General features: G+C 42.3%; 1 protein-coding gene across 9 annotated transcripts in view; it reads right to left on the bottom strand.

Annotated features, from left to right (window-relative positions):
* The window catches only part of nktr (natural killer cell triggering receptor), a 306,045-nt gene that overhangs the window by 127,227 nt on the left and 153,452 nt on the right, over positions 1-25,366 (bottom strand). For 2 of the 9 annotated variants that reach the window (XM_072508094.1, XM_072508097.1), the window contains one exon: positions 740-767. The exons of the other annotated variants lie outside the window; for them this stretch is intronic. In XM_072508094.1, the coding sequence (XP_072364195.1) occupies positions 740-767 (28 nt within the window). The remainder of the gene's footprint in view (positions 1-739; positions 768-25,366) is intronic. 9 annotated transcript variants of the gene reach the window in all.

Raw genomic sequence — 25,366 nt, 5'->3', positions numbered from 1 at the left:
GTGCCTGTACCGTATCAGTTATACTGTTAGACAAAATGGTGTTGCTAAATGCTGCTTTTAAAAACAGAAATGCTGCGAACACTCAGCTGATCAGGCAGCATCTGTGGAGAGAGGAAGGTAGAGTTGAAGGATTCTGACACGAGACCATTGGCCGAGAACGGTAATCCTGTGACCTCTTTGCACAGATGCGACCTGACCTGCTGAGTGTTGAGAGAATGGCAGCACGGTAGCACAAGTGAATAGCACTGTGGCTTCATAGTGCCAGGGTCCCAGGTTAGATTTCCCGCTTGGGTCACTGTCTGTGCGGAGTCTGCACGTTCTCCTCGTGTCTGCGTGGGTTTCCTCCGGGTGCTCCGGTTTCCTCCCACAGTCCAAAGACGTGCAGGTTAGGTGGATTGGCCATGATAAATTGCCCTTAGTGACCAAAAAGGTTAGGAGGGCTTATTGGGTTACGGGGATAGGGTGGAAATGAGGGCTTCAGTGGGTCAGTGCAGACTCGATGGGCCAAATGGCCTCCTTCCGCACTGTATGTTCTAATGTTCTGTTTTGCGGAAAATCTATTCTCGCTCTCGCCTTTCACTCCTCTCTTTAGCTGCTGAAAGAATCACAAATGTTTTCGATTTTGAGTGACCCATTGCCCTCCCTCCACAATGATTTAGAAAGTGCAAACACATTTTGTTTTCAAGAGAAATCAACATACTGAGCAAATAAGGACAGCCTTAGAGTAATGGCACATTACCTTGGCAGCGCAGGATGTAACACTGATTCTGTAAATGTTACACAAAAATGGCAAGAGAAAAATTGTAATACATTCCAGACAAAAAAAATCCAATTTTCTTTTTTTTAATATACATATAACATTGAATCACAAGACATCAAAAGTCAACACAACACTAGAGGATAGTTTTTTTTATATAAGCAGTCAAAAAACAAATGTGATGCACAGAAGCAGTTTGTATTAAAATGTACTTGAAGCTTGTGGACAGAGGGCTCTAAAATTTTTCTTCAGGTTATGTTATTTTATTCAGTTTCGACACCAAAATTTACACATTAATGCCTTTACTATTCTTTCACTTCTCTTCCCACAACCAAGCTTTTTTAAATATATCTATAGTTAGGACCACTTCCCCACCCCTCATCTTGACACAACCACGATTATATCTGCACTCAGCTTGCCAGGCAAACTATGGCCATCTTCAAATCTTTCATTACCAACATTCTTTCTTGGATCAGTTGGACTGAGGGAGGTTCCAGGGGGCTGCTGGTACCTATGGGGCCCTGCCCACAGCCATAACCTCATCCAGTGTGAGACACTGCCTTCAGGAAGGGAGAGGGCACCAGGGGAGGTTGGAGAAGGATTATCTGTTCGCTCCTGGCTGCAGTGCAACTTTCTCCCAACGTCAGAAGGCAAATAACTTGACAAGCCTTTAAAATTGATAAGAGGACTTGCCAGATGAAGGGCAATGTTGATGGCTCAACAGAAAAGCCTGTGATCAGGTGCCTCAGTCTGCAGTCTTTAATTTTATGAGCTATTATACACAGGCTATTATTTCAATCACATTGAGAGCTTTCTTGTTTCGTGTTTGGCAATTAAAAACAAAGCCACAATATACTTGTGGCTTACAGCCGAGACTTTAGTGTAGCCAATGAGCATAAAGGCTATAAAATATTAGCAGTACTTACTGTAATCCATCGCATACATTTATCACAATGAATGTGGTCCAAGAACAGACCACAAAAGGTCCAGAATCTGCATTAATTCCCATGGGAGCTTCAGCAGCCAAGTGATGCACATCATGTTCTTCTCAGTTTTACAGCGTGAAAACACATGCAGACTTGTAAAGTCTAACACCACCTTCGGCAATACAGCATTGGGTGTGCTTAACTTCAAAAATAAATGAAAAGATGCAGTCTCTGCAGCAGTCGAGGTGATGTACACCTCAAAGAAAGGAAATGGAAACAAGCAAATGTCTGGGACTAAGGTTACAAGGAGAGTAAAATCCTTGCATGTGCTAGCCACTACGCCACCCAGGTGAAGAATGGTTACTGGATATGTCAATGGAAAATACAAATCCAGTTTAGATGACACTGAGTTGGGAGGCATAGTCAGTAGTGTAGGTGGGAGCAAGAAGTTACAATGGGGACAGAGACAGATTAACTGTCTGTCAAGTGTGGCAAATAAAGTTCAATGTAGGGAAGCGTGGTTATCCACTTTGGGCCCCAAAGCAAGTCAGAGTGTTTATGAAATGGTGAGAAACTAGGAATTCTAGGGAGCAAAGGGATTTGAGTACCCACATACACAAAAGTTAACAGATACAAAAAGCAATCAAAAAGGCAAATTAAATATTGTTTTTTTAATCTCAAAATGACTGGATCGTAAAAAAGAGAAAATTATGGGACAGGTTTGTACAGTCTTGGACGGATAGCGGGTTGAGTACTGCATTCTGTTTTGGGGGACTGCACCGCAGGAATGATATTTAGACCGTGGAGGGGTGCAGCACTGATTCACTAGAATGGCACCAGGTATTCAAGGGTTCACTTATGAGGGTAAGTTGCATAAACTTGACTGGTAATCTCTTGAGCATCGAAGGCTGTGAGGTGAACAAATCAAGATGTTTGAAATGACAAAACAGCTCGACACGGCAAGTAAAAAGAACCTACTTCCTCTGGCAAGGGAATCCAGAACAAAAGTATGCAGAATCTTAAATTTACAGCCAAATCATTAAGGAATGAAATTCAGAAATACTCATTCGCACATTGGGTAGTGTTGTAGAAATCCGGACGGCTGCTCCCAAAAGATACAGGGATGCTGGTACGACTGAAATTTCAAGACTGAAAATCAATAGACATTTGTTCGGCCATGGTATCAAGAGATACGGATCAAAGATGGGTAAATGGAGTTTAGGGGTTGATCAAACATGACTAACAGAACAGGCTGGAAGGTCTATTGTACTCCTGTTCCTTTGATAGAGCAGATGAAAGTGCAGTGAGCTCTGCTTCAGGCGACGATGTGAGGTGAACGTTGGGAAGAATTTAGAACGAGGCCCAGAGCCCTGAGTGACCACATCCATAGAATCCCTACACTGCAGAAGGCCATTTGACCCATTGGTCTGCAGCGACCCTCTGAAAGAATACCCTACCCAGGCCCACAGTGTCTAATAAAACACTGCTGCTCAGTAACTAGTGCCTGAAGAGAAAAAGGATGAGCCAGTTAGTTCAGATTAATGATGCCAGTGGCATGGGTACAATGCTGCACCAGCTGAGACAGTTCTTGGGGCCCGCCTCTTCTCTTTGTCCCATTGTAATATTTGGGCATTATGGAGACATAATTCACAACCCTTGGGCAAAAAGGGCAGCATGGTAGCATTGTGGATAGCACAATTGCTTCACAGCTCCAGGGTCCCAGGTTCGATTCCGGCTTGGGCCACTGTCTGTGCTGAGTCTGCACGTTCTCCCCGTGTGTGCGTGGGTTTCCTCCGGGTGCTCCGGTTTCCTCCCACAGTCCAAAGATGTGCAGGTTAGGTGGATTGGCCATGATAAATTGCCCTTAGTGTCCAAAATTGTCCTTAGTGTTGGGTGGGGTTACTGTGTTATGGGGATAGGGTGGAGGTGTTGACTTTGGGTAGGGTGCTCTTTCCAAGAGCCGGTGCAGACTCGATGGGCCGAATGACCTCCTTCTGCACTGTAAATTCAATGTATGTCTAAAAAGGAGAGAGGGGAAGGGGAGAAGATTCAACAATTGTGAGGAAGCAGTTTTTTCAGAATAAAAATTTGACCTTGTGAGAATGTCATATGGACAAACAAATGGGCACAGTGGGGAAAAGATAATTCTCCATAAAGAATTCTAGGTGTTGAAGACTCAAGGTACCAAGAGATATTAAATGCGAATAGTCAGACTTTTTTCACTCAATAGTACAAGCTGCTGAAGCAAAAAATGAGTAAAAAGTAAATCTTCAGGAAACAAGGTCTTGTTCTCAAAAAACCATGCTTCTCCACAGACATTTCATCGAGCAGAAGCTTTCTGCGTTCAAACAAAAGTTATCTTATGCAGCACAAAGTCTGGGAGGTACTATATACAATGATTAATAAGTATTTGCTTGAATTGAAAACTGTTTCTCACAGAAAGCTAGTTTGTCAAGTCTGACAAAGGGATTTTCACAGGTGTCTGCTCTAAGTTGTCAGTTCAATTATTGCGTCTGCTTTTTGTCTCCTGTGCTCATACTATTAGATTATGGTCTGGGTTTCCTCTTTGTTAATACTATTCTAAGATGAGGGACATTTCTAATTTATTTGTTGATAATGTCTTCTTTCCATCCAGTAAAATCAGGGCCAACTAAGTAGATGCAACTAATGTAATAGATTTTAGTGTAAATGTAAGGTTATACACATTTGTGGGAATCGTGTACAGTGCCACATGGCAGGTTGGTTAGCAAATTAAAAATGTATGGGATTGATGGGTCCTTGGCAGCATGGATTAGAAGTTGGCTAAGAGATAGGAAACAGAGGGTAGGTGCAGATGGGCAATTCTCAGACTGGACACGAGCTGAAAGTGGTGTTCCCCAGTGCTCAGTGTTGGAATCCTTGCTTTTTCTGATTTATATAAATGATTTAGAAGTGGGTGTTGAGGGCAAAATTTGTAATTTGCAGATGATACTAAGCTAGGGAGAACAGTGAATTGTGAGGTTGACGCTGAGCGACTTCAGCGGGACATTGACAAGTTGGCCAAATGGGCAGATGAACTTCAATGCAGAGAAATGTGAGGTCATACATTTTGGTAGAAGAAACATGGGGAGACATTATCGGCTCAATGGTACAACTTTGAGGGGAGCACAGGAGCTGAGGGACCTCAGGGGTCAAGCGCATAATTTTCTGAAGGTGGCCAGCAAGTTGAAACAATTGTTAAGACTTATAGCATCCTTGGGTTTATAAATAGAGGCATGGAGTATAATAGCAAGGAAGTGATGCGACATCTCTACAAATCATTGGTCTGACCACATTTGGAGTATTGTGTTCAGTTCTGGGCACCTTATTTAAGGAAGGATGTTAAAGCCCTGGGGAGAGCGCAGAGGAGATTCACTAGAATGATACCAGGAATGAGGAATTTTAGATACAAGGAAAGATTGGAGAAATTGGGCTTGTTCTCCTTGCAACAAAGAAGATTAAGAGGTGACCTTATTGAGGTGTTCAAAATTCTGAACAATTTTGACAGGGTAAAGAAGAATATTCTGTTTCCACTAGTTAGTATGTCAGTGACTAGGGGACACAATTTCAAGATGGTCAGCATGAGAGCTAGGAGTGAGATGAGGAGAAACCTCTTTACTTAGAGAGTTGGCTACGGAGGTAGGGCTGGGGTAATGGGACTAACTCGGTTGCTCCTTTGGGTGCCGGTGCAGACACGATGGGCTGAATGGCCTCCTTCTGTGCTGTAAAAAACAAACTAACAAACAAAAATTTGAGACTTCTACAAGCATGCAGAATTGAAAGGATTTTTTTAACGATGTAGGGATGTGGAACTTTCATTCATGTTATCTACTGAATATGAAGAATTCATCAGAGGTGAATAATGAACTGGAATGTATTGCAAGGAACTGAAACTAAAGGTTAATTTAATATTTAGCGAAGCCGCATTTATTCTATTTGTGTAATTGCTAGTACCCTATGTTTAATTCCATATGACTATACATTGGATAGGATTCAGGAGAGATCGTCTGGGTTTTAAAAAAAAGTCAAGAGGAATGGATAATGGAGACAAAAGGCTTAATTTGGCATAAAGGTTAGAACACAGAACTTCCAAGACAAGGAGTCCAGGTACAACTCAAAATATTTCTTCCTGTAATCCCCAAACAACAAAAGATCTTTGGAAACGGCTCTCAGTTAAAGCTGTTAATGCAATGTTGATTAATAACATTTTTTTTTTTTTTTTTTTTAAAAGTCTGTACTTAGGAATGGGATTGAGAGCTACATGGATAAGTAACTAAATTGTGCTTGCTTTGCTGGGAGTCATGGAAATGCAACTGGTCAAAGATTAATGATGGGGGTGTAAAGTTAGATATATTCTGGAGGTCTCCTTAGTTCTTTTGGTGATGAGGAGAAGCTTCTCAAAAACCTTCCTTTGCAGATCGAATATGGGGAGTTCATAATGTGGTTTGTGTGTGGTCAGTGGAATAATTCCCATATTGGTTACTTCTGCCCTAAACACAAAAAGGATACTTTGCAGGATCATGTGTTTACACTAAAAGAGTTCATCCAGCCTCCAACTTAATTTGCGTTTGAACAAAAATAGTTGATAGATTCTCTGACAATGGAAGGAAATCCTTTTGGTATATATCTGTGTCCTGCAAATTGAACCAACTACATTGGGTGACCTTCTCATTTGGTTTCGGTCTGGCTGCAGTCCACTTTCATGTCATCGCAGCATGTTTCTTAGGCCAGGGAACAATAAATGCCACATCCAGATGCAATCAGTTTTCATCCCATTTGCCGACATATCACTTGACCTTAAATCATGTTGTCTAGTTTGAGCGCTGAGCAAGAGTGTGGCAGATGGGGAGTCAACAATGGCCCTTGGTTTTGGCCAAGGGTGGTATCATGACCGGTACAGCTTTGGAGGGCTGAAGGGCCTGTTTATGTGCTGTTTTGTTCTTTGTTCTAATACCGCTCAAAGTTAGAATCCAGTTGGGAGGCCACCTGGGTTGGGTTCAAGATTTCCGAGCTCTGTAGTCTTGTCTGAAGGCATCTGTTATCAACATTAAAGAAATGGCTGCAGGGAAACTCTCCGACGACCATATCCTGAGCTGAGACACCAGCGAGGTCCATTAGCTGACATAATTAAAACAAGTTTTAAACCTGCTGCCTCTGATTTCTGTTGGCAAAGGCATCAGCATGGAATCTCTCAAGGTGAACGGGCCAGGAGAAGCCATTGAATTTTGGGCAAGGCAGAGGTCCTACTTGCAATATAATTCCCGATGACCGGTTCCCCAGACCCCAGTTTGACATGATCTTCTCCCAATCTGCTGCCAAAAAGATATCCTCAACTCCAATTTGGGTGCAGATGGCATCGAGGACTCAATGGCTGGAGTGAAGATGGAACCCACAAGAGGAAGGTTTTGGTGAACTGACATTAGTCCACGTTTAGAATAAGTGTTGGTTCTAGGTGAAAAGGAAGTCAAAGGAGGGCTTTATTTAACCTCGAGGTGGGAAGTTAGTATTAGCTTCAGTTTGTTCCAAGAGTTTTGTAAAATCTCTGCTGAATGCATTGAAAATTCAGAACTGTGGGGTGGGTCCTTCTGTATGATTGAATTAATTAGTTGATGGGCACCCACATTATTAAGTGCCTTGTGATCAGGTTCCCCATTTTCATCAAAAGATGGTGAAATGGCTTTTTCCTACAATCTAAGAGAAACTGTGATACAATTAAGCCCATCGATGCAGCAAATTACTGGGTAATAAGTTTAGGAAACCGTTTGTTATTATGGTAGTCTGGGCCTAGGCCCTCTTCCAAACGGCTTCTTAGCAAAGGCACCTTCAGTAAGATCATAAATTCAGCATGAGGGAACTCAGAGATATGAGTTTACATCCTAAACTTTCATGGGACCCCTGAAATGCCTGAGCAACTTGGCAGTGAGATCACAGTGGAAAACATATTTGGGACATTTAAGGAATACTTGGAGCCAATATAGGAGAATTAAAGAGCTTTAAAGGACTAAATAGACTATTCTCTGATATTCTAAAACTTCCAACCCATATTTCTTATACTTTAGACTCCCAGTCCAGTGAACAGGATTTGGGTTCTGAGCTAAGAGCCATCATGTAGGGACTACAACTGAAATAACTGCTGTCTGTCTCCATTTGGTTCATCTTGTTTAGGGTGAAGATGTCAGTTCTATCTGCCCCATAACCTCCTGTGGCTGAGGTGAAATTTAGCAAGGCTGGCATTCACAAGCTATGCAACATCTGGGCTGACTTCAGAACAGGAGTATGCAGGTAGCTACTTGGAGACTTTGGATCCTTGAATTGAAGATATCAGGAAAGAATAGTGAGTGATCTCTACAAGTGCAATCAAATAAATGGCTCTTTTTTCTTCTTCTTTCTGACCTTGATGTTGGTGGTCCATAGAATTTTAAGGGCTAGTTGTTAGCTTGAATTTGCAAGAACGATATGGATAAATATTGTCTTCAGTCCACTTTAAGGGACCACCACAGCTTGCGAGTCAAGAAGTTGATTCTCAACCACTCGGTAGCTCTTCCTCAGATCGAGCTACTGGAAGACGATGGTGGAGAGGCAAATAACATGGAGAAATGAGAGAGAGAGCATTGCATAGGCATCGCAACAAATGAAATTATGATTCTCAGCATCTACCTCATGAAGAAACCTGGTACTGGTCGTTATCAATGGGGTCATTTCTTTCTATTTATTAACACTGACCAGAAATATTACTAATGAAGCCTCATATTGCCAGATAGGGCTTTGGGTCTGCTGTGCTAACCTTTGAGGTCCATATGGTGTTGAGTACAGGCATGATCATCAGGCCCACTGCCATAAGGTGAGGGTTAAATTTACCACAAAGACAAACATGGTTCAGCAGCAAGACCTGCCGGGATTGCAAACATTGGGCCACAGATGGAACAGTATTAAATCTGATCTCCATTCGCCAGAAACAATGACATGTCAAGAGATGTGTTCATGGGTGCCAGCAGTCATTTTCATGGCCTTTTTCACATCTATACTTGGAAATCTTTGGGAAGGTTTCATTTTTGCAAAGTCCAAGCATTCAACTGATGTCCATATAAGTTCATCTATTAATCATCTAGATGACGGGACTGGGGGCATTCTGGCTAAGTTTGCCGATGATACAAAGATAGGTGGAGGGGCAGGTAGTATGGAGGAGGTGGGGAGGCAGCAGAAAGATTTAGACAGTTTAGGAGAGTGGTCCAAGAAATGGCTGATGAAATTCAACGTGGGCAAGTGCGAGGTCTTGCACTTTGGAAAAAAGAATAGAGGCATGGACTATTTTCTAAACGGTGACAAAATTCATAATGCTGAAGTGCAAAGGGACTTGGGAGTCCTAGTCCAAGATCCTCTAAAGGTAAACTTGCAGGTTGAGTCCGTAGTTAAGAAAGCAAATGCAATGTTGTCATTTATCTCAAGAGGCTTGGAATATAAAAGCAGGGATGTACTTCTGAAGCTTCATAAAGCATTAGTTAGGCCCCATTTAGAATACTGTGAGCAATTTTGGGCCCCACACCTCAGGAAGGACATACTGGCACTGGAGCAGGTCCAGCGGAGATTCACACGGATGATCCCAGGAATGGTAGGCCTAACATACGATGAACGTCTGAGGATCCTGGGATTATATTCATTGGAGTTCAGGAGGTTGAGGGGAGATCTAATAGAAACTTACAAGATAATGAATGGCTTAGATAGGGTGGACGTAGGGAAGTTGTTTCCATTAGCAGGGGAGACTAGGACCCGGGGGCACAGCCTTAGAATAAAAGGGAGTAACTTTAGAACAGAGATGAGGAGAAATTTCTTCAGCCAGAGAGTGGTGGGTCTGTGGAATTCATTGCCACAGATGGCGGTGGAGGCCGGGACGTTGAGTGTCTTTAAGACAGAAGTTAATAAATTCTTGATTTCTCGAGGAATTAAGGGCTATGGAGAGAGAGCGGGTAAATGGAGTTGAAATCAGCCATGATTGAATGGTGGAGTGGACTCGATGGGCTGAATGGCCTTACTTCCGCTCCTATGTCTTATGGTCTTATTAATGGAAGCCTCTGTGTGGCCATCAGAATCAAGGACAATGGTTGGCTTTTTCCCTCCGTGGCCTATTCCTTTGTCTGGATCAGATCACCAACGATCTTTATACTCTGTACGTACTAGCTATATTAATCACCACATCACCCCTGTTGTGTTTACCACAAAGCATTGGGGAAATACAAACATGATTATTTGTTTTCAAACTAAAAAAGGAAAACAACCAACTCCCATCGAGGTTTGCCTTATAATCTTTGCTATGATTGAATTGGGGGAGCAGCCATTATAGTCTGCAGAAGTGGGCATGGGAACTTGGACAATGTCCCAACTTCAAAAATTAATCAAAGTACAACTGCCCAAAGTGATTTTTCCATAATACGATGTGTGGAGAACGTTGAAATGAAGAACTAACATATACTACAATTACATCTGTTACTGATTCTTTACAAAAATGGTAACTGTGTGGCAGGAAATCTACAATCACATGAACCCAAGGGTCATAGTCCGACTACTTTGCTCATCAAACTTTTGTATCAGATTTTAAAATACTCAATTAGAATATTTGAAAATCTAGTGACATTTTAAAAAAACCAACTGTAACCACATTCATTTATGCTGGCTTAAAAAAAATAACCATCATGTTTAAACTAATGATTTAATGAAAAGTAATGCCAAAAGGTTAGGATTTTCTTCATTTTAATTAATCTTGCATTTCATATTTTTCCAAATTAGTTTTTCAAAACTTTCTATGCACCAAAAAAATGTATTTGCAGAAAAAAATGTTTGGTTCCCATCATGAAATGCTACCTTCGCCAGTTTTTTTAATACTCTTGCTTCTGATAAAGCAGCACTAATATTAAATATCCACGTGCCCTCACTGGATAATGCCATTTGAATTCCAGTGCTCTGAAAAACTTCCTTCCCCTTCAGAACAGAAACAGTTTCTCAAATAGCACACTCAGAATGTAATTAATGAGTTGGAAATGTAATCCTCGGTTTCTAAAAGTATCCATACTTAAAAGTATTACTAATAATAGAAAAGGGGCTTCCACTGTGCAATGAAATAGCACAGCTGAGGGAGCCCGGTCGATCACTTTGATGTACACGCCTTCAATCCACGTTACAGCTTGGGAGCTGGCATGTGAAAAATAAGGTTTTCAATAAGATATCTTTAATACAGCAACAAGTGGGATAAAAACAATTCTCGTTATACCTAACAACAGCATCCTCTGTAGAATGTAAAAATCCATAAGCCACACAAGTGTCTCGTCACTTTTATTCTCAACACTACTGCAAAAATCAAAGATGGTTTGTCACGGTTTTAAGAGAACTTAAATTTAAATTGCAAAGATTTGGGGGAAGAAGCAGTTCAATGTACTTCTGATATTTCCAGAAAACTCCACCTTCCATGTTTAAGACAGGGGATAGTTGATGAGAAAGTAGTGCTGACATTTTCTCCCTGTTCCATTAGCAATAGATCCAAGTCACATATTACAGCAATTTTGAACTGATTAGAGTATAAATCATTGCCATTTTAAAAGTAGAATCACTGACAAAGGTGTATCAATTCCATCAAATATAAAGAAATCACTGATTTATAACAGGGATAGTGAACATGTTAAGTCCCAATTAATTAAAGTTGATCAGAGTTTGAAAATCATGATAAAACGTTTGTTGCTTTGATCTTGGCCAGTTTGAGTTTACAAATGGTGAAAACTCGAAAGACATAAATAGGTGTTTATTCTGCATTGCAGTTAACAATGGAGGGACTGGCACCTGTTCTTTTTTAAAATGAGAATCATAGAAAATTACAAAGCATCCTTAATTTGTTAAAATCCTTGCACAAAGAGTCTTTTAACATAGTTGGGAAAGAAAATCATGGTAGGTTGTGAGAATAATGGGTGTGTCATGGGTCTTGCTCTGTAACAAATCACTAGCAACACCACGGTGTGTGTAATGACCTGCAGATAACCTTCAAATCCACCATCACCCTTCTCTAAAAAGTGTACTCTCAAATAGTATTGCCCTTTAGTGTGTCTCCAACTTTCTGTCCCTCTTCAAAGTTTCCGAACTCAATCCTGCTGACCACTACCTGTGTGCATTCTTCCTTCAAATTCCCCAATCTCTCTGCAGCTTTAAATTGACTTACTCAACCACACTGCCCTTTTCTACCACCCGCACATAGCTGGAATACTGCTTTCTCTAAATTGGCAACACAACCTGCGGATTGGTTTCTCCTCCTATTACCTAAACCATCCATCCTTTACCCCTTTCCCATACCTAACTGTTATTTTTGCCATGAAGGCTTCGCACATATGCTGATATCCAGCTTTACCCCCCCCCCCACCCACCCACCCGCCCCCAAACACCCTCAATTTGGTGTTGCCTGACAAGAAGTTATGAAGCAGCTTAACATTGATCAATCCTTGGTATATTACATTTTGGGAGCTTCAAATGTCAGAAATAATGCATTTTCACCTGAACTGAGCCTGTTGTTGACATGGATTTGCATCTTCACCTCTCCGTACACAAATTCTCTAATGTTCTCATTTGACCTCCAAAAGGTATAATCTGGATTAAATCCAACATGCCCAGAAGTCTGCTATCTACTATGCCACCTTGATCCTCACTAACCTCCACTGATACGCTGTTTTTCATCACATTCACATCAAAAGCCTTGTGTTTGTTGACAAGTCTTCCTTGGCCCCGTTTTATCCTACTTCTGCAATTTCATACAGCATTAGGTCACCACTTTGAACCCCCGACTGCTCTCTAGTCTGATATAGGGTGTCTCCCTAATGTAAGGGCTTTCAGCTACCTTGTCAAAGACTCTAGCATGTTTTCTGCATTTTCAATAACCTCTTAACCTACATTCTGAACTCCACTCCTCATTTCTGCTCAGGTTTAACTTCTATTTCATGAAATACATAGAGTTGTTTCAAATAATGGGCTCTTTTTCTGTCTACCCATGCTCTCTTGCACTGTTGCTTCACAGCACCAGGGACCCGAGTTCGATTCCCGGCTTGGGTCACTGTCTGTGCGGAGTCTGCACGTTCTCCCCGTGTCTGCGTGGGTTTCCTCCGGGTGCTCTGGTTTCCTCCCGCAAATCCCGAAAGTTGTGCTTGTTAGGTCAATTGGACATTCGGAATTCTCCCGAACAGGTGCCGTAGTGTGGTGACTAGGGGATTTTCACAGTAACTTCATTGCAGTGTTAATGTAAGGCTACCTGTGACACTAATAAAGATTATGATTATTATGCATCTCCGCCTCCTCCTCACTCTCACAGCGGCTTCTGTTGCTTGGTGTTATTCTCTTTCACACCACCTATCCTAACTTTCACTTTACTCGCTGCTTTCCTTTCTCTTTTGTTTTCATCCTTGTCTCTCTTGCCTATGGAATCAACTTCTTCTCCCTTTCCCCGCAGTTTTTAGTGTGCCGAGAAATAAATGAAAGAAGCTAATTAGGAAGTATGGTTGGCAGCAGCTCATTGGGAAGCAGAAGAAGGAACCAGACCCCTCACCATGATAAACAAACATCTTGTTCAGTGAATGTCACAATATTTCTTGTGCTGTGTTGGTTTCAACTGCTACACTGACAGGCCACTGCCTCAGAGAGTGAGAGTGGAGATTAACAAGTTTAAATGGATGCAAATGCCCAATTACTGAATATACATGTCACAGGATAAGAATCTCATTACTCTTACAGTCAGTTTATCAGTCTATGAAAGATTTGGTGTCCTTGTCTGAGAATATTCTCACTTTGTAATAAATAATGCTCTATTACTGGGTGCTAGTCCATCGCAAATGAAAATCACGGGTGTATGATGCACCTGCAGAAAATTCACGAAACACAAATGGCAGGACTATGAACACGGGCACGATGGGCTGAATAATTCATTCATCTCCCGAAATTTTTCTGATCTACATATTCTTAAAATAAAACCATGGACAGGATATAATTATAATAATAATAATTATTATTATTATATAACTATAATAATAATTATGATTAACTTGCTGATATTCCTACTGTCATGAGGGAGAAAGAAATGATCATTGTAACATTGAGTTATCTTCGGGCTAACTTGTCAGGTCTATAGTTATGACTATGTAGTCACTAACAAGCTTCATGACAGTTTAGAATTTATACTTGAATCCGAGAATAACCTAAATAATGGCATTTTTCTATCTACAGCTGCAACAGCACAGACGCAGGGAGATTAGTGGGGAAATGCCATTTTCAACTTGTTCCACGCAATAAAACATTTCAATCATCAATCCGACTGGCTGCTAAACTGTGTCACTATAATCTTCCATCCACAGGACGGTAAACATTTAGAGTGTGCCAGGTAAAGCTCTTAACGCTTTCACAGAGATTGATCATGGAGGGTACTTCACAGGAGGTAATTTGTGCCTTTGCTGGCTGTTCCATTATATATCCAATTCTCTTTGATAGTCACCACTGAAGCTTTAATGAATGGCAGCTAACAATAGCATACATCTATGACTGTGTTAAACGATTCTTTCCATCGCAACTAAAGAAAAAGCCTCAAAGAACTATCTTCCAACCATTGTGGAACACCTGGCAGTTGAGATGAAATCTGTGAACTGGCTGGGAGGAGCTGACGACTCAGATAGCAGCAGCAGAATTGTACTAGACCCCAATCTATAAACTCATGTCATGGTCTGCTGTATCCCCACACTCTACCATTGCCATCAAGTTGGGGGATCAAATCTGTTCCAAAGAAGGGTGCAGAACAGCAAACCAGGAGCAACCCCTTGCATACCTGATTGAGAGTTGGCAACCTGGTGAAGCTACAAGTGGAAGCAGCATGCTATAGACAAGAGGTAAGTGGCATCACAACCAATGGATCAGATCTAAGTTCTGCAGTCCTGCCACATCCAGCCATGAATGACGGTGGACAATTAAACAACTCATTCGAGGAGGAGGCTCCACAAATACCTTCATTCTCAATGATGGGGGCATCCAGCACATCAGTGCAAAAGACAAGGCGAGAGTATTTGCAACAATCTTTAGCCATGGAAGCGGAGTGGCTGATCCATCTTGGCCTCCTCCGGAGGTCCCCAGCATCACAGATGCCAGCCTTCAGTCAATTTGATTCACCACACTTGACAATCAAGAAACGGCTGAAGAGATTGAGGCGGCAAAGTCTATGGGCCCTGAAAGAATTCAGTCAAGGCCTGTGCTCCAGAACAAGCCACGCCACTAACCAAACTGCTCGAGTATAGCTACAATACTGTCATCAGGAGGAACTTGGCTCCTGACCTCATTGGCCTGGGCCACAAATGGACAAAATAACTGAACTCGTGTGGCACTAAGGAACAGTAGCAAGTCAACTGGGGAAGACTCTCCAATGGTCGCAATCATACCTAACATAGAGGAAGATTGTTGTGGTTGCTGGAGGTCAATCATCTCAGTACCAAGACGCGGGGGTTCCTCAGGGTGGTGTTTTGGGTCCAACCATCTTCAGCAACCTGTATAATGACCTACCCTCCAGAATAGGGTCAGAAGTGGGGATGTTCACTGATGATTGCACAATATTTAGCACCATTCGCGACTCCTTGGATACTGAAACAGTCTGTGTCCATATGCAAGACCTGAACAACATTCAAATTGCAAGTAACACTCGCACCACACAAGGCCAGACAATGACCATCACCAAAAAGAGAAAATCTAACGACCACCCCATGACATTCAATGGTTTCACCATCGCTGAATCCCCACTATCAACATCCCGGGGGTTACTATTGACCAGAAACTGAACTGGACTAGCCATATTAATACTGTGGCAATAGGGGCGTGTCAGAGGTTTGGAACTCTGCAGCAAGGAACTCACCTCCTGACTTCACAAAGCCTGTCCGCCATCAACAAGGCACAAGTCAGGATTGTTATGGAATACTTTAAACACTCAAGAAGCTTGACACCATCCAGGACAAAATAGCACGTTTGATTTGCATCCCATTCACCATCTTAAACATTCACTCCATCCATTACTGATGTATAGTAGCAGTAGTGTGTACCATCTACAGGATGCAATAACTCAGTCTCCCTCAACAGCACTTCCAAACCTACGACTTCCAAATGGATACGGGCATAATGGATATGTATGGAACACCAGCACCTGCAAGTTCCCCTCTAATCCACCCACTACCGAGACATGGAATTATATCGCTGTTCCTTCACTGTCACTGGAATAAAAACTAGAATTTGTTCCCTAACAGTGGGCAAACCTACACCAGACAGACTGCACCATTTCAAGGTGGCTGGCCACTACCTTCGCAAGGGCAACTTGCGATGGGCAATAAATGTTGGCCTAGTCAGTGATGTCTATATCCTGTGAAAGAATAAAGACAGATAATGTGAGGCAGTTGAATTAACACATGAAAGAAAATGATACATCACTGCTTACATTTTCAGCTTTCTAAATTTGGTCCAGTTCCAACATTTCCAAACCACTTCTTCCTAACATGTCAAAAGGGTGCGTGTAATGATCATTTATACAAGGTATATCTCAGCATGTGGATGGTTCCAAATATCCATCCATTTGCTATGCTAAAGATGGGATAAACATTCCTAACAGATTACCATTAAGAACAAGTGACTGAGCTATCTATAGAAAGGCTTAACAAGAGTACTTTTGTTTCCATTCCAATTTCTGCCACTGAAGAAATATCATATAGATTAATTCCAGGATTGCCAGTAGATTTATGCTAATCTGCAGTTCTGAGACTAGCCTTTTAAATAAATTTATCTCACAGAATTACATATTACAACATGGAAACAGGCGGCGTGGAGTCAGTGGCAGCATTTATCCTCCACAAGAGTAGTAGTCCTTATCCCACAAGTTCATTCTAACCCCATATCCCTTTAGCCCCATTTCTCCAATCACATATCAAACGCTGACTTGGCTTAAGCACTGTAGTCACAAAACTGTTCAGGTAACAATTATATTAAAACATATATTACCCAAGACTATTTCCATCCTGATCTTCCTTCACTATTTTATGTATACTTCCATGAGATTTCATGTAATATTCCATTTTAATTATTCCCATTTTAAAGTTCATTGCAACTCATTTGTTGTATTTCCACTAGGCTCCCGATCTGAAACCACCCAAAATCTTCAAATTGGTTCAGAAGAAATCCATGAAAGTAATTTGCAGGCTTGACCCAATTGTCCCACTGTAGCTGTGGGCAGGTCAACTGTGGCTAGATAGTCCAGGTTGTTATTCAATAGGCTAACTGCTTGATGACGCTGCCACAGGAAAACAAACTCTGAACAAAATGTTACCATATCAAATAATCCTCAACAGACTGAACAAATTCACCCACCAACGTAGCAGGTCAGTGAAGGCCAGTCATTAGATACTGTTTCAACCCTTGATACAAGCAGCTCATACACACATGCACACTTGTACTCTTACTCTCACATTCATGTCTAATGTCCTAAACTGTTCCACCAGCACAACTCCACACTGGCAATGTGGAAAATTGCCTCAGTATGTCCTGTATGCCAAAAAGCAGGAGAAATCCAACTTGGCCAATTACCGCCCTATCATTCTACTATCAAATCATCAGTAAAGTGATGGAAGAAGTCAAAAACAGGCTTTCAAGCGGCACGTTTTCAGCAATAATCTGCTCAGTGACGCTCAGTTTAGGTTCCGCTAGGGTCACTCAGCTCCTGACCTCATTACAGCCTTGGGTCAAACATGGACAAAAAAACTGAACTCCAAAGGTGATGAGAGATTGGATTGGATTTGTTTATTGTCACGTGTACCGAGGTACAGTGAAAAGTATTTTTCTGCGAGCAGCTCAACAGATCATTAAATACATGAAAAGGAAATGAAAAAGAAAATAAAAGGAAATAAAAGAAAATAAAAGAGCAACTGTACTTGACATCAAGACAGCATCTGACCAAATACGACATCAAGAAAATTTAGCAAAAATGAAGTCAATGGGAACCAGAGGGAGGGGAAAGCTCTTCATTGATTGGAGTCATACCTATCACAAAGGAACATGGTTGTGGTTGTTGGGAGTTCAATTATTTCAGATCCGGGACATCACTGCGGGAGTTCCTCAGGGTAGTGTCAGAGGTCCAGCCATCTTCAGCTGCTTCATCAATTACCTTCCTTCCAACATAAGGTCAGATATGGGGATGTTTGCGGATGACTGCAATATTTTCAGCACCATTCTTGACACCTCAGGCACTGAAGTAGTCCACGTGCAAATGCAACAAGATCTGGACAATGTCCAGGCTTGGTCTGACAAGTGGCAAGTCACATTCGCACCACACAATGCCAGGCAATGACCATCACAAATAAGAGAGAAACAAACCATCGCTCCTCGATATTCAATGGCATTACCATCACGGAATCCTCCACTATCCTGGGGGTTACCATGGACCAGAAACTGAACAGGACTAGCCAGAAAAATACTGTAGCCACAGGAGTAGGTCAGATGCTAGGAATCCTGTGGCGAGTAACTTCTGTCCTGACTCCCCAAAGTCTGTCCACCACCTACAAGGCACAGAATACCCTCCACTTGCCTGGATGAGTGCAGCTCCAATAACACTCAAGAAGCTCAACACCATCCAGGACAAAGCAACCAGCCTGATTGACACCCCTTCCATAAATATTCATTCCCTCCACCACTGACGCTCAGTAGCAGCTGTGTGTACCATCTACAAGAGGCACTGCAGAAACTCGCCAAGGCTCCTTAGGCAGCACCTTCCAAACCCACTACCAGTACTATCTAGAAGGACAAGGGCATCAGATGCATGTGAACAGCACCATCTGTAAGTTCGTCTCCAAGCCACTCACCATCCTGATCTGGAATTATATTGCCACCCGTCGCTGGGTCAAACTCCTGGAACTCCCTCATTAACAGCACTCCGGGTGTACCTACACCACATGGACTGCAGCAATTCATAAAGCAGCTCACGGCCTCAAGGACAATTAGGGATGGGCAACAAATGCTGACTTAGCGAAGTCCACATTCCGCAAGAATGAATTCAAAAAATCCTGGCATAGTGCACCCTCAACTTTAATCTTAATTCTTTACACTTACTTGGATAAGTGTTACAAATTAAATTTTAACACACAATACTTTGCTCTGCAATGTGAATTAATGGGGTGAGGCATCTTTTAAAAAAATATTCACATTTTAACTTAATAGGCTATTGTACAATTGTGATAATGGTCTTTAATGCATTTCTGTGAAAGGCATCGGTACAACTTCACTCAAGAACCCAAATATTTCCTCGCCAACTCACACAAGCAAGATGACTGAATGCACTCACTCGTGGCCAAGTGACTTGCAATACCTATCTGCTTTATGGTCTAACAGGAGAAATGTTGTCCAACTGGTAAATTAAGACTTAAATTCAAATGATTTGTGCTAATATTACTCACCCCTTTTCTTCTCAACTTCCTATTCTTTGTAAAATTGATGCCTTCGGCACTACAAAGGAGTACACCATTGGCATTATCTACTCAAAACACTGCCCTATCAATTGTAGGTACTATGGAAATTTTAGAGCCCTTAGAGATTAGCTTCTGGGTGTTCTTTTTTAACACCGGTATAAGGTAACTTTTCCCCCTCAAAGTAAGTTAATCAATTAATTAAAAGCCTGGGCTTATATCTTGGTAATGAATTCATTACAGGGAGGAAAATAAAGGCAATGTGTATGAGTTCAGATGCATATGACAAAACAACCTACCTTATGTGACAGATGCAAAATAAAGATACAGCAAGGTGCCATTCATCTCATATCATCAAGAAAGATGGATGTTAAAGTGCAACAACATCAGTGATATTAACCAAACCCAATAGAAAATGGACATATCCAAACATTGAACAATGGAGGTGGCAGGCATGGATTTGAATTTCTTTCCTCACTGGGGGTGAAAAATTAACCCAGCGGTTTCGTTACAATTAGGAAACCTGCAAGTAGCTGAACATACTTTACAATTTGGGCAAAACTACCCGTGCATCATAAATGCATTTAAAGGGAAGCTGGACAAACAAATAAGGGAGAACGGTATAGCGAGGAATATGTTGGCAGGGCAAAATGAAGTAAGGTGCAGGGAAATGTGTGTGGACTGCAACATTTAAAAAAAAAAAACCAACACAGATCACCATCTTCTCCAAAGAAATTAGGGAAGCAAAATAAATGCTGGCCTGGTCAGAGTCACCCACATCCCATAAAAAGATGGAATAAAATAGCCAGCACTGATCAGCTAGGCCAAATGGCCTGCTGCGGTGTAAATTCTATGTAATTCCTCACCAGCTCTCCTCTTTCCCCGTCTGACTGGTGGAGAAACAGGTCGCCCTAATATGACTCGACAATTCCTTCGGCTGCAATTTGCTCTCGCTTTTAATTCTCATCAGATAAGTTCCAGCACAGAACAGAATCACAACAGATACATGTCAGAAAATCAGGGGCCACAGGCTGGGTTCTTCCCGAATTGGAATATCGGAACAGAATACACTAAAATTAAACTTTTGTGATTATAAAGGATAAAAATGCATTCCATAATATTGTGTATTTTTACTTAAGGGATGAAATTTTAGTATCAGCTTGAAAAGGTTTCTGATTTGTAACAATGTGAATTGTGCAGTCTATATTGAGAGTTAATGGCTGAACTGACTCTTCAGCAAAACGGTACAAGATTCCATGAAAGCAAAAGTTCCTCACGTTGCCTTGATTTGCCTTTCAACTTTCCACCATCTACAAGGCACAAGTCAGGAGTGCGATGGAATACTCTTCACTTTCCAGGACGGGTGCAGCGCCAAGTACAGGCAAGAAGCACAACACCATTAACGAAGACTAGGGTGGGGAGATGTGTTTAAACCAAGTAGGAGTAGGGACCGACCAGATGTGCAATAGTTCTTTCTTTCCCTGAAGAGAGTTGGAATAAACTATCAGCTGTTGCGGTGAGTTCTGACTTTCTGAATTGTCTTTGACAGGGGGCTGAACTGGTTCTTGACTAGGCCGGAGATAATATTTTATAGAACGCAAGAGTCTAAAGCTAGCACTTGGTCCATGTGATATCCTCGTCTGGTTGTGACCACCGGAGGTTGAGAGGAACTTGCTGCATCATTTTCCCACATTGGCCAGGGGAGGGAATATACCAATTCTCAGTGGTCACCCTTCTAAGTATGAACACAATGACAACAGCTTATTTTTTCCAAGGGAGGCACGTATATGCCAACACACAGTATGGCCCAGAATATGATCTTCTTCTAAGATAAGATTGGTTAGCAGGCCACAGTCCACAGCTCAAACCTGGGATCTTGCTGGCTTGCAAGACGTAATACCACACCAGCTGGTGTATTTATCAATAAGCCATCAAGTAGCACGAACACTCCAAATGGAGTGAGAAGTCTACCAAGAAAATTAAACCCACGGTAAGGGGAGCCAAATCAAAAGGCCTCTTTATAAGATTCACAAAGATTATACCAGGACTGAGAGGATATCCCCAGTGCGAAAGACTGAATAGGCTGGAGCTCTTTTCTCTAGAAAAGGAAGACTGAAGGGTGAAGGATGAATTGATAAAAATCCTTAAAATTGTCAAATTACTTGGTGAATAAGATGGTCCTACTTGTCGGGGAGACCAAAATCACAGTACCCAAATATAATAGTCATCAATAATCCAACAGGGATATCGTCAAAAGAGTGGCAAGAATGTGGAACTCACTACCACAAATTGTAATTGAGGTAAATAGCAGATGCCTTTAAGGGAATGCCACAATGGAGAAAGGAATAAAAATGTCGTATTGATCGTGTAGGACGAGAGGCGGCTTATTTTTTTGTGCTGTACATTCAACATTTTTTTTAAAAAAAATCAATGTGCCCATTTCTTTCGATTTGTTTATTGTCACGTGTACCGTTCTGCGTACAGTTCAGTCAGATCACTCCATACATGAACAAAATACATAGGGCAAAAATAAATACACAATGTAAATACATAGACACAGGCATCGGGTGAAGCATACAGGAGTGCAGTAACTACTCAGTAGAGAAGATGTGTGAAGAGATCAGGTCAGTCCATTAGAGGGTCGTTTAGGAGTCTGATAACAGCGGGGAAGAAGCTGTTCTTGAATCTGTTAGTGGCTGTTCTCGGACTTTTGTATCTCCTGCCCGATTGAAGAAGTTGGAAGAGTGAATAACCCGGGTGGGAGGAGACTTTGATTATGCTGCCCGCTTTCCCAAGGCAGCGGGAGGTGTAGACAGAGTCAATGGATGGGAGGCAGGTTTGTGTGATGGACTGGGCTGTGTTCACGACTCTGTAGTTTCTTACGGTCTTTGGTCAAGCTATTGCCATACCAGGCTGTGATGCAGCCAGATAGGATGCTTTCTATGGTGCATCTGTAAAAGTTGGCAAGAGTTAATGTGGACATGCTGAATTTCCTTAGTTCCCCGAGAAAGTATAGGCGCTGTTGTGCTTTCTTGGTCGTAGGGTTGACATGGGTGGACCAAGACAGATTTTTGTGCACACCTAGGAATTTGAAGCTGTCAACCATCTCCACCTCAGCCCCATTGATGCTGACAGGGGTGTGTACGATACTTTGCTTCCTGAAGTCAATGACCAGCTCTTTAGTTTTGCTGATATTGAGGGATAGATTGTTGTCGTTGCACCACTCCACTAGATTCTCTATCTGCCGCCTGTATTGTGACTCGTCATTATTCGAGATTCGACCCACAATGGTCGTATCGTCAGCAAACTTGTAAATGGAATTGGAGACAAACTTTGCTACGCAGTCGTGCGCGTACAGGGATTTTAGTACGGGGCTATGTACGCAGCCTTGCGGGGCCCCGGTATTGAGGAGGTGGTGTTGTTGCTTATTCTTACTGATTGTGGTCTGTGGGTCAGAAAGTCGAGGATCCAGTTGCAGAGTGAGAAGCCAAGTGCTAGGTTTTGGAGTTTTGCTATAAGCTTGGCTGGGATTATGGTGTTGAAGGCAGAGCTGTAGTCAATGAATAGGAGTCTGATGGAGAAGTCCTTGTTGTCGAGATGCTCCAGGGATAATGTAGGGCCAGGGAAATGACATCTGCCGAGGACCTAAGCGTTCTGGGAACATGGAGTTGACGCGCTTCATGGCCAACCTTTCGAAGCACTTCATTACGATTGATGTCAGGACCACCGGACGGTAGTCGTTGAGGCACGTTGCCTGGTTCTTCTTTGGTACCGGTATGACGGTGGTCTTCTCGAAGCAGGTGGGGACCTCGGAACACATCATGACCGACCTCTTGAAGCACTTCATTACGATCGACGTGAAGGCCACCGGACGGTAGTCGTTGAGGCACGTTGCCTGGTTCTTTACCGGTATGATGGTGGTTTTCTTGAAGCAGCTGGGTACCTCGGAACGGAGTAGAGAGAGGTTGAAAATGTCCATGAACACATCTGCCAGCTGGTCCGCATAGGGTCTGAGTGCACAACCGGGGACCCAGTCAGGGCCTATCAGTATCCGAGGGTTCGCTTTCAAGAAGGCCGGTCTCACTTCGGAAGCTGTGATGGCGGGTATGAGTTTATCCGAGGCTGTTGGGGCAGTTGACAGCGGTTTGATGGTTTCCTGCTCGAACCGAGCATAGAATGCATTGAGCTCATTGGGGAGGGATGCGCTGTTCCAGGAGATCCTACTTGGCTTTGCTTTGATAGATTTTAAAACATGAAAATAAAAACATGTAAATTTACAGAGGAATGTGCAGCCAGAAATGTGCATCCTTGCAATATTGGGGCGGGGTTATAAAGTTTCAACGGCTTGATGACAGAAAACAGTAGGAAAAACAACAGGTTAGCAGGCTATGACACAAAACTAGGTTGGGATGCGCTTTGCAAGGAGAATGCAAAGAGGCTTCAAGGGCATTTGGATAGGCGTAGTGAAATGAAATGAAATGAAACTCGCTTATTGTCACAAGTAGGCTTCAATGAAGTTACTGTGAGTGGGCAAGAACATGGCAGATGGAATATGTCAGGCTCCACTTTGGTAGGAGGTGCAGAATATTTCTTAAATGGCGAGAGACTACAAGTGATGCCCAAAGGAACCTGTGTCTCCTTGTTCATAAATTACTGAAAGCTAACATGCGGGTGCAGCACCCAATTAAAAAGGTAAATAATATGTTGACTGTTATCACGCGAGGATTTGAGTAAAGGAGTAAAGATGTCTCGCTTCAATTGTATAAAATCTTGGTTAGGCTGCACCTGGAGTAGTGTGCGCAGTTTTGGTCCCTTGACCCAAGAAAGGATACAGCAAAGGAAGAATATACTGGCCATGGAAGAAGTGAAGTGGAGGTTCATCAGATTAATTTGTCGTCTCGAACCAGTAATAAAGAGGTTTTAGGATTGAGGTGAGGAGCCATTTCTTCATTCAAAGGGTACTGCATCTTTAGAATTCTCTACCCCAGAATACTGTGGAGGCTCAGTCACGGAGTATGTTCCTGACTGAGTTCAATAGATTTCTAGATACGAATGCCATCAAGGGACATGGGGATAGTGCGGAGCAATGGCAATGATCTAGTTGAATGGCAGGCTCGAGGGACTGAATGACCTTCTCCTTCTTTTGAAGTTCCTATGATTGAGACAGTAATTTAGCAATGCTATCATGACTTCAGTTGAAGCAGGGACATCTTTAGCTTAGCAATTCAAGAAATCTAATTGCTTTGTCACACTTCTGAAAGACACAATACCCAGGGTAACAATGTAAATGGAGCTGTTAAATGGCAAAGAAATGTAAAACAGGCTTTATGGAAAGAGGCAATTAGAAATCCTGAATCATTGGTGATAAATTCTACTGCACCTAGTTATGAAGGCTGAACTTTACAAGGTGTCTGTAAATGTCTCCACTAATTAAGGTAAAACTGAGACTTCCAGAAGCACCCCAGCTCGGACTCATGCCTACGTAGTCTGGATGCTCTGGAGCTGAAACTCAAACAGAAACCTACCAAAATCACGTGAATATGCATACACCTTTCTGTAGTGACTCAATAAATGGAAAGCAGTTTTTTGAGACCCAGGGAGAGAAATGAGGCAACTATCGCTGTGCGAGAAAGGCAGCTACTGCTGCGAAGAGCAAAGAACGACTGTTTGGGGTTAACACACAAGCAGGATGCTTGCGAGAGTTGGTTTTCAAAAACATGGGAACAAAACCGATGGGACCTTTGGAGATGTAAAAAAACAAGTAGTCTCCGAGGTGGGCCTTGTTGGTGGAAGTCGGATCTGCAAGACTCTGGCTGACGAAAGGACACCAGAAATTTCGACCTTGTGTGGCTAGGGGAAAAGTGAGCTTGCTGGAGAGCAAGGAGTAACTTGGAATTATTCTTGCAGCGCTACACATTTGCCAGAAGTGTGCTGCACAGTGAAAGGAATTGCATTAGTAAGCGCAAAAGTGCCGTTTCTATAGTTTGATGTACAATTGCCTGTTAAGTAATGTTTAAACTATGTTGATCTTGGTTCATTTGTTACAGTACCTGTCTTGCAGCCCACCTCAAATTACCCTGGAAGGGCAAGGTGTCTCAAAAATTTGAGCAACAGGTGAAGGTGGCTGATATGCAGGAGCAAGACGGAGTGGTATTCCCCACTCCCTGGATGCTGTC

The sequence above is a fragment of the Scyliorhinus torazame genome, chromosome 6, assembly GCF_047496885.1.
Source record: "Scyliorhinus torazame isolate Kashiwa2021f chromosome 6, sScyTor2.1, whole genome shotgun sequence".
NCBI lineage: Eukaryota > Metazoa > Chordata > Chondrichthyes > Carcharhiniformes > Scyliorhinidae > Scyliorhinus > Scyliorhinus torazame.
The sequence above is the reverse complement of the archived record's forward strand: the minus strand, read 5'-3'. Positions and strand labels throughout refer to the sequence as shown.